Source organism: Typopeltis vanoorti, chromosome 3 (genome assembly GCF_054136105.1).
Source record: "Typopeltis vanoorti isolate ZY-2024b chromosome 3, IOZ_Tvanoo_1.0, whole genome shotgun sequence".
NCBI lineage: Eukaryota > Metazoa > Arthropoda > Arachnida > Uropygi > Thelyphonidae > Typopeltis > Typopeltis vanoorti.
The window spans coordinates 149065750-149081447 of NC_143551.1; the positions used below are offsets into that span (position 1 = coordinate 149065750).

At 35.3% G+C, this 15698-nt stretch overlaps 1 protein-coding gene across 5 annotated transcripts in view; it reads right to left on the reverse strand.

Annotated features, from left to right (window-relative positions):
* The window catches only part of LOC150108648 (single-stranded DNA-binding protein 3-like), a 511764-nt gene that overhangs the window by 449584 nt on the left and 46482 nt on the right, over positions 1-15698 (reverse strand). For all 5 annotated transcript variants that reach the window (XM_090416121.1, XM_090416119.1, XM_090416120.1 and 2 more), the window contains exon 3: positions 8168-8229. In XM_090416121.1, the coding sequence (XP_090272247.1) occupies positions 8168-8229 (62 nt within the window). The remainder of the gene's footprint in view (positions 1-8167; positions 8230-15698) is intronic.

Here is a 15698-nt window from a genome sequence, read left to right on the forward strand (position 1 = left end):
AGCAAAACTGCAAAAGAGGAAAGGGTATCAAAAGTTCCTAGCAAATAATCGGCATGTGCTGCAAGAGAATGCAGAGAAAAATGTAAGAAAGCAAAGCCCTATATATAAGTCGCTAAACAAAATTAATGGGAAAATGGTAAATATCAGGAAATTGGCAGAATATCCTAAAGGTTATTGAAAATCTTAGAAATGAAGGAATATACTATTCCTTCATTTATACTATTACCAGAAGAGGTAAAAGAAATAAGAGATCATGCATGTGACAAAGCCTGAAATAATTATTTCAGTCATCTGGAGTAATTACTTCAAAAGTCAGAAGATCAAGTTTAGCACATATTTTTAGTATATATTCATGGAAGGGTAAATAAAACCAAATGTGAGAATAGGAATCTCTCTACTACTTCAGATGAGATTTATGCATGTATACTTTAGAAGAGGCTAATTAAAATTGTGGATGAGAAATTTGGAGAAGAACAAGCTAATTTTTAGGGTAAATAAAGGTAGTGAATGGAAAACCTATGATCTACATGAATCATATTATGAAGAAAAATGGCATTAAATCCAATATTTTAAACATATATTTAGAGATATTCAACTCAGCTATTTACTTTATGCAAATAATGTTATACCCTTAAATCCAATACACCTCTGCAGGACTCCCTAACTGAACTGAATAACTGTTGTAAAAAATTTGACATGAAAATCAACAATATATATAAAAATTAAAAGGAAAGAACATGAAAATCATCATCTGAATTCTCTAAAGAATATCTTAAAGGTTATTGAAAATCTTAGAAATGAAGGAATGAATTCTGAATGGAAAATCTATAAACAGGTAAACACTTCGCTGTGTAGGCAGAAGTTTTGGTATGTTAGGAAGTCAAAAAAATTATTATTATTACCCTCCATGGAGTCAGCTTCATCATGCGAGGCCCACAATGAGCCTATATATTTATATGGGACAAGACAGCAAGCTGTCAAAAACTCAACTAGTTACATAAGCCAGTGTTCAAAGTTTAACCAATTAAATTTTTAAATATTAACCAATTTTAAGTGCTGATGAAAGATAGGAGATCACAAACATGAGTTCTGAGAAAAATTAGTGGAATGAACAGGTGACATCAATGATAGAATCATATTAAGAATTAAGATATTAGGAAGGAGCTTGATATTGTTAGCATTCAGAAATGTGTAAGGAGAGCTCACCCAGGTAATATGATTACTTAAACAGAATGGGAAAGAAAATTCTAGCAAAATTGATGGTAGGAATGAAAGAAAGACCAAGATGTAAGTGGAATGATGTGGTTAGAAGCGTCTTAGAATATTAAAATATAAGTTACTAACAGGTAATGATATTTGGAAGGAAAACTGTACACAGGAAGTTATTAACCTCCCTACCGACCTTGGCGGATGAAATAATGAGATCAAATTGCACTTCTTATCCATGTTATTCAATAGGTGTTACAGAATCGTATCCAGATTTTGCTGGACGTCTATAGACGTTACGACCAGTTGGGATGTTAATACTGTTAACTTTCCATGCAGTACTAACATGATATCTTGTACATCTGATAGATAACTAATTCCCTGATGAATACTATTTTTCTATCACTTATGAATGAAATCAGTTCTAAATACAGTCTACTATCTCACTCACTCTCTCTCTATATATAGTAAACACTACTACTGGGTAATCCCAGTTTCTTGGATAACCCAACAAAACCACATAAAGTAAATTTCTGCACATTAAACAGGGCATACCATTTTTTTCTTTCTCATGTCTTTTGACTATTCTTATTTATCGATTGATTATTTTTTCTATTTTTTTACTTTCACAGTCTTATTTGTTATTATTTGAGAACAAGTATTGATTTTTCATTTAAATCTTCGATCCACACAATTAACAAGTTTACCAACTCTTGGATGGTTTCACTCTGAGAATAGGTGATTTTCTTTGTCAAAGATTGCTGACTCGCATAATTTAAATTCATGTGCAGTATCAACAAGCATAAAATCAAATGAGTTTTTGTATGATTTACACAAAGTGATAACAACCGACATACCTCTTTTTATGTGCCAAGATATCTTCAATGTTGAGATTTTCCTTTGCTGGTCTTATTGACATGTTTAATAATCGTGCAAATTAAACCTGTAATAAATAAGTATGTGTGGAAACAATAGCATCAGAAGTGTATCGAGCTAAACATTTATGTTTCCTTTTTAAAGTTCATCTTCAAATCAGCAACAAGCTGCAAACATGCACAAGTATGCAACAATGTTATGTATGCAGTGGCAGAAAGAAAAAAAAAAAACTGTAAGAGCAAATCTGTGTAAGTTGGAGAGTTGCGGGCATTACTAACTCTTATAATAACCAACTACTGAAAAGTCCCAACTAAAGCCACACATTGCAATGTCATGCCAGTAGAAATTCACTATAGCAAACTATCCACTATACTAAACCATTCCTGTGGTCTCTATGAGCAGAACTTGACAAATATACTCGCTTATAGTGAGCAGATTTTGCAGCTGGCAAGTAGCTGCAGAGTGAACAAAATAGATTATATTTTATTTAATAAATAATTTTAACTTGAAGAAAACACAGATGCAGCACAATTAATCACTTTATGGAACTCTTCTGACTTATGGGAACATAGGCACATATCATTTAAAAATGTGGAATGGGGGTTTGAAGGAAATTCAACACAAAATACGAGGCTAATCTTCTTGAATGGCAGTCAGTCTCAAGTAGAGTAATGTGGGCAAATATGAGAATGGGGAACTGGACAATGAGACTTATTTGTGCCTATGGTCCCACAGAAGGTTCTACTAAGGTAGAAGTGGAGAAATTTTTTGACGCTCTAGAAAAAGCGACTGACACAATGAAAAAGGAAAAGTTGGTCCTTGTTGGAGATCTAAATAGCAGAGTAGGAAATGATTGTGAGACATACAAAAATATTTTGGGAAAATTTGGAGAAAAGAGCCAAGCTAATAATAATGGCAAATATCTGTTGGATTTCTGCTCAGGACATGGACTGGTTATTACTAACACCATGTTCCAACATAAAAATGTGCACAAATTCACATGGAGAGAAGAGGCTAGGAATAAGAAAAGCCTCATTGACTATGTTATTGTTGATAGTGATGTTTTCTCCCTGGTGCAGGACACCAGAGTGTACAGAGGATTTGAAATTGGAAGTGATCACTATTTAGTCTTGAGCAGGATAAAATTGAATTTCATATCGAAAAGAATAACATGTAAGAAAGTTTTAAAGCGAATAAAAGTTGAGCAGCTCTCAGATGTGAACTGTAGATTAAAATACACAAAGATTATTGAAAAGAAAATGAAGGAGTTTGAGAACAGGAATCAAACCTTGGAGATTCAGTGGCAAACTCTGAAGAAAGCATTGATTGATTCTGCCAGAGAGGCATGTGGTGAGGTTGTGTGCAAGGATAAAAAAATCAGAACTCCCTGGTGGACACAGAAAGTTAAAGAGGCAGTGAAGGAAAAGAAGAAAGCATATCAAAAGTTCCTGGAGAATAGGTCAGCTTTTACTCTTACAGAATATAGAGACAAATGTAAGAAAGCTAAACAGTGTGTAAAACTAGCTAAACAAAAGCATGGGAGGACTTTGGCAAGAATATAGAAAATAAATATCAAGAAGGTGGCAAAATATTCTGGAAGTTGTTGAAGAAGCTTAGGAATGGAGGAAAGAGTGCTGTAAAAGGAGTTAGAGATGATAAAGGTGACATGAAAACAGGAGAAAAAGATATCCTTAAAGTATGGAGTAATTACTTTGAAAAACTGCTAAATGAAACAAGCATTGATGACAGCACAGTGATAAAAAACACTGACCAGGCATGCAGTCAGTATTACATATTCATACTTGAAGGTAGAAAAAGCCATCAAAGGCTTGAAATGTGGAAAGGCAGCAGGAGTAGATGATATTCGACCAGAAATGCTGAAGTATGGTAGTATAAAAGTCTTACAGTGGCTGCACTGCACAGTTCAGAAAGCCTGGACAGAGGGACGAATTCCCGATGATTGGAGTAGAGCTCTCATAGTACCCATATATAAAAAGGGAAATAAAACTGAATGTGAGAATTACAGAGGTATTTCCCTACTGAGGGTTCCTGGTAAGATCTATGCAAGTATACTTGAGAAACGGTTGAGAAGAATTGTGGAAGAAAAGCTTGGTGAAGAACAAGCTGGATTCAGGCCAAATAGAGGCTGTCAGGATCAGATCTTCACTTTACGACAAATAGTTGAGAAAGCATGGGAATATAACAAAGATCTGTGTTTAAGTTTTGTCGATTTGGAAAAGGCATATGACAGGGTGCCAAGAGAGAAGCTATTCAATACGCTGCAGTTATATGGTGTCAATGGGGCATTATATCAAGCAATACTTAGTCTTTATTTGAGTTGTAAGTCAGCAGTTAGAATTGAAGGAAGAACAGGAAGATGGTTTAATGTTAAATCTGGTGTGAGACAAGGATGTACATTATCCCCTCTGTTATTCATTATCTATATGGATCACATTATGAAGGAAAGTGGTATTAAACCTGATATCAAAATTGGAGATGTTAATGTCAGCTCTTTGCTTTATGCGGATGATGTTATACTTCTAAATAAATCTGCTACAAGTCTGCAAGATTCTCTGACTAAATTCAATTGCTGTTGTAATAGATATGGTATGAATGTCAGCAATAAAAAGACAAAGACAATGAAAATAGGCAGAATCATTGAAAATGTCAACTGTGTTGTGAATGGACAACCTGTGGAACAAGTAAAACATTTCAGCTACTTAGGCACGATTTTTACTGAAGATGATAAATTAAATATAGAAATAGACAACAGAATCAGCATAGCTGGTATGGTGGGAAGTCAATTGAATAAATTCATATGGAATAAGAGAGAAATTAGTCGGAACACTAAATTAGCTGTATACAAGACAGTGTTCAAACCAGTTTTAACTTATGGATCTGAGAGCTGGGTCAGAAGTAAAACACTTGACCAAAGACTAGAGACCGCAGATATCAGAGTCCTGAGAAAGATTAGAGGCATGAAGAGATGGCATCAATGGCAATATCATATTAAAAATTAGGATATTAGGAAAGAACTTGACATTGTCAGCATCCAGGAATGTGTTAGCAGAGCTAATCTCAGGTGGTATGGTTACTTAAATGCAAGATGACTTAGATAGATTGGAGTTCTGGACTAAGGAGAATGGATGTCAATTTAATGTGACAAAATGTAAGGTTATGCATTTCGGAGTGAAAAGATTAGCAGCAGTATACCACATTGGTGGAACTGTGCTCCAAGAGATTGATGAGGCCAGGGACTTGGGAGTGTTGGTGGATAGGGAGATGAAGTTTAGGGGGCACATTGCGAAAGTAGCTAAATCAGCTCATCAACTCATTTGGTTGTTGAAGAATACCTTGACGAGCAGAGAAAAACAAGTTATTGTACCTCTGTACCGAGCCCTGATAAGACCTCATCTCGACTACTGTGCCCAGATTTGGTCACCTCGGTTCCTTCTTGATGGGGAGGAGGTTGAGAGGATCCAGAGGCGAGTGACTAAGATGATAGCAGGTCTATGGAATGAACCATATGAGAACAGGTTGAAGATTTGTGGGTTGCAGAAACTAGTTGATAGGCGGAAAAGGGGAGACATGATTGAGACATTCAAATTGCTAAAAGGATTCTATAGGATTAATTCAGATGATATTTTTGAGATCAGGACTGGTGTTGGGAGAACTAGGGGACACCCATGGAAGCTGGGCAAGAGCGTGGTTAGCAGGGGTGTTAGAGCTGGGTTCTTTACTTTTAGATGAGTGGAATAAGCTGCCAGAGTCTGTTGTGGGTGCTATGACAGTGAGCGAGTTCAAGGCAAGGTATGATAGATACTGTGAGAACTTTGAACAGCTGCGTGAACATGATGTTTAGGGCCTCCCTCGATGAGTCTAAGGACTCCTGGAGTAGCCCGTGGTAATAATAATAATAATAATAATAATAAAAAAATAGAATGGGAGAGGAAAGATTAGCAAAACAAGTGTTCTCTGCCAGGTTCGCAGGAAAACGACCCAGAGGAAGACCAAGATATAGGTGGATTGATACGGTACAAAGTGCCTTAGATGATAGAAATATAAGATCTGATAATGTTGGAGTCTTGACAAGTAACAGACTGATTTGGAGGAAAATTGTAGATAGGAAGTTAGTAATGATGTAATTTTTTCATGTAGTACTGTCATATCCTGTACACCCCTTGAGGGTAAATGGCAGGAATTTGATGATGATGATGGAATGGGTTTGGCAAGTTCATTTTTTTTGCCAAACTCATCCCACATAATTTGGTGAGCCATGCCTATGCGTGTGCTATTAGGTGAGAGTCGATTGTGAACAGTACTATCTAGTTAACATAGCTTTATACACAGCTTAATCCAGAAGACAGGATAAAGGATGAAATATCTCAGAGGCCTTAAAAAATATTTTTGTACATTCTATATCATTAAATTAAAAATGGCAAGAAATTATATTCTTAAGATGAAAAGCCAAACGGCTATTTTTCTTCTGAGGTTGATAAGTTAAGGGGATAAAAATCCCTTATTGTTTTTCAGCCAGTAAGCGAAACTAAGATCGAAAACTACGATCTGAACGTTTCATGCCGATGAACTGCCGGCGTATCCAAGCGTAAGTGACCACTTGGTAGTGCGACACCACGGCAACGCGTTGCAAAGGTGGAGCAAGCTCCCTCACTGTTCTTGATATTTTCTCATAATGTAAAAACACACAGCTCTTAGGAGATATAGTACTGTTTTACATTATGAGGAGAGGTCACTACCCAGACCGGTTTCAACCTTTTTTTTGAGGTCTCATCAGTGAGTAGCTAGACCTAGAACATCAGAGTTTAAGTGAAAAGAACTTACATACTTTTGCTATACGATTGCCAGAAAGGTGTGTCACTATATTATATTATAACATAGTATAACTAAGATGAAAAGCCAAACGGCTATTTTTCTGGCGAGGTTGATAAGTTAAGGGGAGGATAAAAATCCCTTATTGTTTTTCAGCCAGTAAGCGAAACTAAGATCGAAAACTACGATCTGAACGTTTCATGCCGATGAACTGTCGGCGTATCCAAGCGTAAGTGACCACTTGGTAGTGCCACACCACGGCAACTCGTTGCAAAGGTGGAGCAAGCTCCCTCACTTTTATACTATTTTATACTTTTATATTCCCTCACAGTTATACTATGTTATAATATAATATAGTGACACACCTTTCTGGCAATAGTATAGCAAAAGTATGCAAGTTCTTTTCACTTAAACTCTGATATTCTAGGTCTAGCTACTCACTGATGAGACCTCAAAAAAAGGTTGAAACCGGTCTGGGTAGTGACCTCTCCTCATAATGTAAAACAGTACTACATCTCCTAAGAGCTGTGTGTTTTAACATAATGAGAAAATATCAAGAACAGTGAGGGATCTTGCTCCACCTTTGCAACGAGTTGCCGTGGTGTGGCACTACCAAGTGGTCACTTACGCTTGGATACGCCGACAGTTCGTCGGCATGAAACGTTCAGATCGTAGTTTTCGATCTTAGTTTCGCTTACTGGCTGAAAAACAATAAGGGATTTTTATCCCCTTAACTTAAATTATATTCTTGTTTAATCCTTTATCGAAGTGTAAGCAAATAAAGTTTGCAAGTGAAGTTTCTTTGTGACTAGGTTACTTGTATATATAGAGGCTAATGACTTCAGATTAACTGCCTTAGTATCCCATAATGCAAAGCACACATCCTTTTAGGTGTGTATAATGCTATTTATTATGGGAAAAACCACTACCCAAACTGGAGTAGACCTTTATTGAGGTTTCATCAGTGATCAGTGGGAGCCTGAGCCAGACCCAGAAGAAAACCGGTTCGAGTAGCTGCTATTCCCATAATACATAGCATTATACAAACATTATAATTTATTTTTTTTGCTTACACTTGGATAAAGGATCAGACAAAAATATCATTTCATGGCATTGTTAATGTTTGTTATTCATCAGACCTCCATGGAGTCCAAAGCTTCATTGTGGGAAAGTTTAATTTAATTCATAACATAGTGAAAAGGCATCCTACTACATTATTTTTCATTAAATGTGTAAACTCCTAAGAATAACTTACCACCACCATGAATGCAAAAATCCTGGTGGCTCCCCTAATGTAATATTTTTCTCCCATCTTATCTGAAAGAAAAGAAAAATGTAACAATCATTATGAGCAGCAGTAATCATTATATCAATATCACTGATAGACGTTTTTTCAGCAAGTATAACTGCTTGATAACAAATTGTTTTTTTTGTTTGTTTGTTCACTTAGCTAGCAAAGAATGAATTGCAGACTGTGGTATGCAAAAAAGTTTACAATCCAAAAGACTTGCAATATACTGCTGTAAATATTTGGAATAAATAGTTATTTGGGGATAAATGATACCATCACTGTGCATCATGAAGCAGATGTTTTGTGTTGAATATATGCATTCGGAATTTCTGCAGGAGCAGCGATTTGCGTGTAAAAATGTCCAATTGTGGTTATATTCTTTTCTGTTAACTAAATGTATAATTTAATATATTTTATATCAGATTAAAATGTCCTTATTAAAATGATTAAACAATGTGCAACTAGAATCTTTATGCTGGTACTAATTCTACCTAATCTTTACTTCAAGCTGTCCCAAGTCAGTGCAAACTTGAAGTTAGGGAAATAATTTTATCATTAAAATTTTGTTTTTGGTAATTATCATATTTGGAATGTTGTTATCCTCTCATCAGAAAACTCAGGAAATAATATAAAACTTTTGTGTCTAAATCAAGAGCATAACGACTACAAACTTAAGTGGGAGTAAATAACGGGCCACCATATAACGAGGTTTTTAATTTTTTTTTTTTTATTTCTCTTCTTAACTCAGGCATATTAAACTTTTGTTTAATATGTTTGAGTCAAGAAGAGAAATTTTTAAAAAAATTTAAAACCTCATTATAGTGTCCTGTTATTTTACACCCACTTACTTATAGTGCTCATGGCAATTTACTTACACAAAAGTTTTATATTTCCAAAATACAGGTATCCCTCGATTAACGCAGTTAATTAATCCCTCGATGTTACCGCGTATATCAAAATCGTGTTAAGCAAATCTAATAATCAATGGTAAAAATTACAATTCGTCCATGATCGATTACTGTATTAATAATTCGTTTTATGTGGTACTCTTTTAGGAAAGATAAAAAATGAATGCAAAGTAAATGTTTAATAAATACTTGTACCTACATTATTTACTGCAATTTTTTTTAATCAAAAGAAGTTATCGAGTCGTTTGAACAGTTTTAGTTTTTTTATTAATCGCATAAGTTCTACAATAACAAGCAAAATGACTCTCCAGACCTCGGCAAACAAGCAATGAAACATAAAGAAAAAATACTGCAAATATAATACATGATGGTACAAATTAAGTTAATATTGAATCCAACATTATTTCATAGCCAAATATAGAAATAAGAGTTTTGTGCCGAATATATAGAAACTAAACGTTTCAGCAGATGCAAGCATAAGCAACCTTATGGGCAACTTGCAGTAAAGGTGAAGTAAGCTCCAGATCAATTTCCTTAGTATTTTCCATAAGCCTTTGGCTCTCTGTTTCAGTAGTACATAATGATTTATTTAATTTCAGTTACAATCTAGAAATTATTAACAAAGAATAATAATAAAAAAAAAAAAAACATACTACATTGACATCTGAGGTCATGGTATCTCTCAGATACAATTTACTGCTAAATATCACAAACCTTTACTAACATGTGTTAAACCAAACTGATAGCAAAAAACAGTGCGGAATATCACTCGTAACATATGAATGCACAGCTACTCATGGCTACTCATGACCTCCAAGCTATTCACTGAATTGTGTAAGAATATTTATATTAAGCATTTTGCATGTATCTGTCAGATCAGCTGAGAGCTCTGCAGGGTGAAAGGTGCGTTAATCAAAACTCTTGCAGCATATATCAAGGGATTGCCACATTAAGCAAGGGATACCTGTATTCTGATCTGAGATATGCCATACAGTGGAATGGGATGTGGCCACCTCTGAGGATTTATCTCCAACAATGTGCTATATCTATAGCAAAGTGTTTCTGGTCCTACATTTTTATTATATGAACTTTCATCGTCAGAACTGAACAGTAGAAGAAGTGTCCAGAGTTTGATCAAATATTTTATAAACACCTTGTATGTGAACGTTTATCAGCCTATAAGGTATGAAGAGAAAAGTCATACATTGCATTAATGATATATCATATGAGGATTAGAAAACAACACAGGTTCATTCAATTCATAAAATATAATAAAAAATATTATCAAGTATTAATTTGAAATCTGTTGTAAATAACCACTGAATCATTGGTTCCCTTCTCCGGAATGTATAATGATGTGTGTTATGGTGAAAGTCATTATCCAAACAGGTTTCAACGTTTACCGAGATACACTTCGGATTAAAACAATAAATTTCTCTTGTCAAGTAGAATATACCATTTGCATTTGGAAAATATGACATTTGCCTTGGAAATAGGTCTCAGTATCCATGTGTATAGCTCTCACTGATGAGAAAATGCATGACTTTATCTAGAGGAGATGGAGTCATGCATTTTCTCAGTGAGAGCTATAACACATGGATACTGAGACCTATTTCCAAGGCAAGTGTCATATTTTCCAAATGCAAATAGCAAAATGGTATATTCTACTTGACAAGAAAAATTTAATGTTTTAATCCTTTACCCAAGCGACTTGAACAAAGAAATAGCCAAAAAATTCCAAATTCCCATAGGATTAAAAGAAGAATATAATTTGTCAGTTTAACAGATTTTGTAATCAAGCAAAAAAATTTTCTATAACAAAATGGTATAGTAAATCCAGGGTATTATAATAATATGGATTAGAGACAGTTCAAGCAATATCTGTTTTAACAATGAAAGAAACTTATTCTAGTGTGCAAACTTCTATTTCCCTTCTTATGTATGTGATTTTCCTAAAATATATTTAGCGACAAAGCCAAACTTCAATCTTTTCAGCTAAGCTACTACTGCACCTCTATATTAAGATTACATTACTTATAATTTTCAATGCAATTCAACATTAAAGGAAAATTAAAACACTTTTTAAATCAAAATACAGGTAACCCTCATATAACATGGATGTTAGGTTCCATAGAAATGCTGCGTTATATAAATCACGTTATGCGAGACTCAGATCACATAGAAAAAGTAGGGTTATGTTCCGAAATAGTGTTGTTTTTTTTTTGTTTTTTTTTTTTAATTACATAAACAACAATGACATACCCACCAAAAATATATTTTCATTTAATTCAGGTAATTCATGTAAGTTAAGAAAACATATAAACTATGAAATAAATACATTGTATAAAATTATAAAAATTACAAATTGTACATAAACTTCATTTCACATAATGCATAAATATTTTAAGCAAAATAAAATAAAGTGCATATTTTAATTGTCATCACTGTCTTCAAAACTAACATTTCATAGATGTTCATTATTTACGAGTGGCCAGACGTCGTCATCACTTGAAATCTCTTGGACGTCATTTGTATAATTTCACTGCATACTTAGGCTGGTTTATTTATCAAGAAATCAGTAATAAGACCTTAGTTACAACTATGCTGCAATTTTTTGATTAAGTTTATAATATGGAGCTAAACAAATAACCAATTTGCCAAGTCCAATCCTTCTGCTAATTTCTTTAAACTAAATTCTTTAACGGATTCATCGCAATCAGAATCTTCGGCAGAACTTTCCCCACTAACTATTAATTGTACCAGTTCTTCCTCATTTAAATCTATTTCCCCATCAATTAATTCACTAATTTCGTTTTCAACCATATTGCTAAAGCCCTCTAAGTGGCCATTACTATAAAAATAAATTTTTTACATAAAAAAAAAAGCATTACATATTAATTATGTATGTAACTCACCAGAAAATAAAGTGCTCAGCTTGAGATTAACACACTTATGATTTTTAATATGCTTTCCTGGCAGAATACAACAATTTTCAACAATAGACATTTTATACAGTAACCAATTGATGAACATGCGTGCTAAAGGGTATTTCCCCTAATATAAATTCGGTGCTTATAACTACATGCGCAATACAGGCAGATGCAAATTTAACGAAGATAAAATTAGATTTTTTAAGTCGCAAGGTGCAAAATATATGGAAAGATAAAGGGTTACTACAATTTGTAGACCGCGTTGTATAAGTACCGCATTATACGAGGGTTACCTGTATAAGTCCTTTTAAATATACGAGCTTAAATGTAACATCTCAAAAATTACTTGAAATTTAAATTATAAAATTATATTATTAATTATGTCTTTTTAAACTGGGAAACCAGCAACAAAAAAAGTTTGAAATGTTATCAACGGTTTAATTTGGAACTTATATAATTTGAGTCTAATCTCCATTTCACCCAAAAATTTCGATCATAACAGTGACAGAAATTTCACATCACAAATAGGCATTTTCATAGCAGAGCAGCTCTGCCATCAGAAAGGCATGTTTGAATCCTGTCTATGATCAGAGTGACTATTACATCAATTTAGAGAATTAAGTTACAAGTATTTTATATAAATATATGGGTAGTAGGTTGGGAAAGAAGAAACTTCTTTACATTTCATTTGAAAGACTGTATATTGTATTCCTTGAAAAACACATTGGGGGGGGGGGACTATTTGACAGTACAACAATAGCAGGCATGAAGGAGGAAGAGAAGAAACTTGTTCTATGAGTTTCAAGATGCACTTAGTACTGAGTGGGAGAATTATTGATACTATTTCAAATGAACATTTGCCATGGAAATATTTTTAGAATACACAAGTTGCAGAAACCAAATGTCTATGCGAGAGAGAGTGTGTGTGTGGGGGGGGGGGGGGGGGTAATCAATCTAATTACTCTCTTCTGTAATGAGCATTTTGAAGTAACTCTTAGGAGCCCCACTCCAACAAATGTGAGAGCAGTATTTGATAGATGGGTGGATTTGTAATTTGTATAAGGTTGACAGCTGTTCAGAGGTGAAGTAACATCTTGAGCAAAAGAGAAATCCTAGTTTTTAGAAGCCGAGGATACAATGGTTGTTGATGTGCTTAAGCCAGGAGAAGCTTGTAATTCCAAGAAGAGAAATCTCATCTTGTCTGGAAATTTGAGTGTTATCAAAAATAATACTGGGAGAAAATGGTTCTTTTTTTGTGAGAAATAAGACAGAATTGGGTTTTACTGGCATTGAAATTAACGGCGTTATCATTGAATCCCATTGGAGGATGGCTTGGAGATCGGAATTGAGGGCAGTGGCAGTTGATGTTCTGTAGGTTGAAGTGAGTTGTGTAGAGTAAGGTCTATCAAATGAAAGAGAGGAGTGCAATGTACTGTCATCTGCAAGACTGTGTATTGGGTTGGAGGTCAAATAAAGTAGGTCACTGATATACAGAAGAAAGAGGGTTTGTGAGAGACAGAACCTTGTGGAACCCTGGCATTAGTTGGATGGTAAGAGGATAAGGAACAGTCTACCATCACACATAGTGTGCATCCAGACAGAAAGCTGGCAATCCAACTGCAGAAGTCCTGAGACAGTCCAAATGATGGGAATTTGCTTAGTAAGCCTTTGTGCCAGATCCAGTCAAAAGCTTTGGAGATATCAAGTGCAACCACTTGAGATTTGCCAAACTTCTCCATGGCATTTGTCCAAAGATAGGCAATGTATGTGAGTATATCTCCTGTTGATCGACAGTGACGGAATCCATATGGGTGGTCATTTATTAGCTGGGTGCCTTCAAGGTAGTGTAGAGTTGGAAATTTATGGTTTTCTCAATTACTTTAGATAGGACTGAGGTGAGTGAGATAGGGCAATGATTTGTCACCCTTCTTGGGAATGAGTTGAATATAGGCCAATTTCCAGGCTGTGGGATAGATACCAGTGGAGTAAGAGAGTATATACAGGCAGCACAGGATAGGACTCAGTTCTGGTGCACAAATCTTCAGTATAATTGGAGGAATGCCATCAGGGCCAGAAGATTTTTTGTGTATCATTTAGACAACAGTTTTCTGATCTCTTTCTGGCAAAAGGATATGGGGGGGGGGGATTGTATATTGGGCAGCTGGAATGGTTGGGGCATTTACCATTGTCAGTAATGCATGCATTGGAAGCAAAGTGTGAAGCTAGAAGATTGGCTTTTTGTGTGAGTGATGATGTAATAGAGCCATCTGGGTATGATAGGGATGGGAATAGTGTTGGGCAAAAGTTACGAACAATTGCTTTGCTTTGGTAAGAGAATAAAAGGCTTGGCTGCCATAATGCAAGTTTCCTGCTTTTTCAAACTATTTTGGAAGTATTAATAGTTTTCTTGCATCTATTTCGGGCTTGGGTATAGGCACTAAAGGAGGATGGAGTTCTTGATGTAAGCCAGTTGCAGTATGCTTGAATTTTCATTTGCATAGTCTTGGCACAACTTTTGAAGAACCAGAATTTTTGGAGGGTTTAGTTAAGAGAACAGCAGTTCAGAACAGTGTGGGAATGTATGTTTCCATGTTGGTGAGGATTACTTTGGTGATAACGTTCAGTGCACGTGTTTGGACTAGAAGACCAGAAACAATGGTCTGACCATGGGAGTGAAGTATAGAAGTCAGGGAGGCTGTCCCACTTGGCACTGTTATAGTGCCAAAGTACTCGTATGGGAGTGGTAGTGTAAGTGTTGTTGCATGGGGGAGAAGGAGTAGAGCAGTAAATTGTGGTCAGAATTACCCAGTGGCTCACTACATTCATTAGGTATTTGGAAGGATCATTGGTAAGGAAGAGATCTAAGGTGTTTTCCTTTTTTTAGAATCCTTGTTTTTCAAATACAAAACATGCAAATTCGTCCATCAAGTAGCCAAACCAGAACCAATAGTGAGTGAGAATTTTTAATTCACAAATCAGAAAAAAAAAATTAAGAGCTTTTTTTGTTCTTTATTTATTTAAATCATCAATTTTATTTATTATTACAGGCAACTCCAGAGAGTCCTTAGACTCATCGAAGGAGGCCCCAAATCATGTTCATCACAACTATTTGACATTCATACAGTATCTATCATACCTCGCATTAAACTCATTCACTGTCACAGCATCCACCACAGACTCTATCTGGCAGCCCATTCCACTCATTTACCACTCTAAAAGTAAAGAACCCAGCTCTAACACCCTTACTAACCACACTTTTGTCCAGCTTCCATGGATGTCTCCTAGTCCTCCCACAACCAGCCCTGTTCTCAAAAATATCTTCTGAATTAATTTTATAGAAACCCTTCAGTAATTTGAATGTCTCAATTATATCTTCCCTCCTCTGCCTATCAACCAATTTTTGCAACCCACAAATCCTCAACCTGTTCTTATAAGGTTCATTCCACAGACCAGCTATCATCTTGGTCACTCGCCTCTGGATCCGCTCCACCTCCTCCCCATCAAGAAGAAACCTAGGTGACCAAATCTGGGCACAGTAGTTGAGATGGGGTCTTATCAAGGCTCGATACAGAGGAACAATAACATGCTTGTCAAGTATTCTTCAGCAACCAAATGATTTGATGAGCTGATTTAGCCACTTTTGCAATGTGTCCCCTA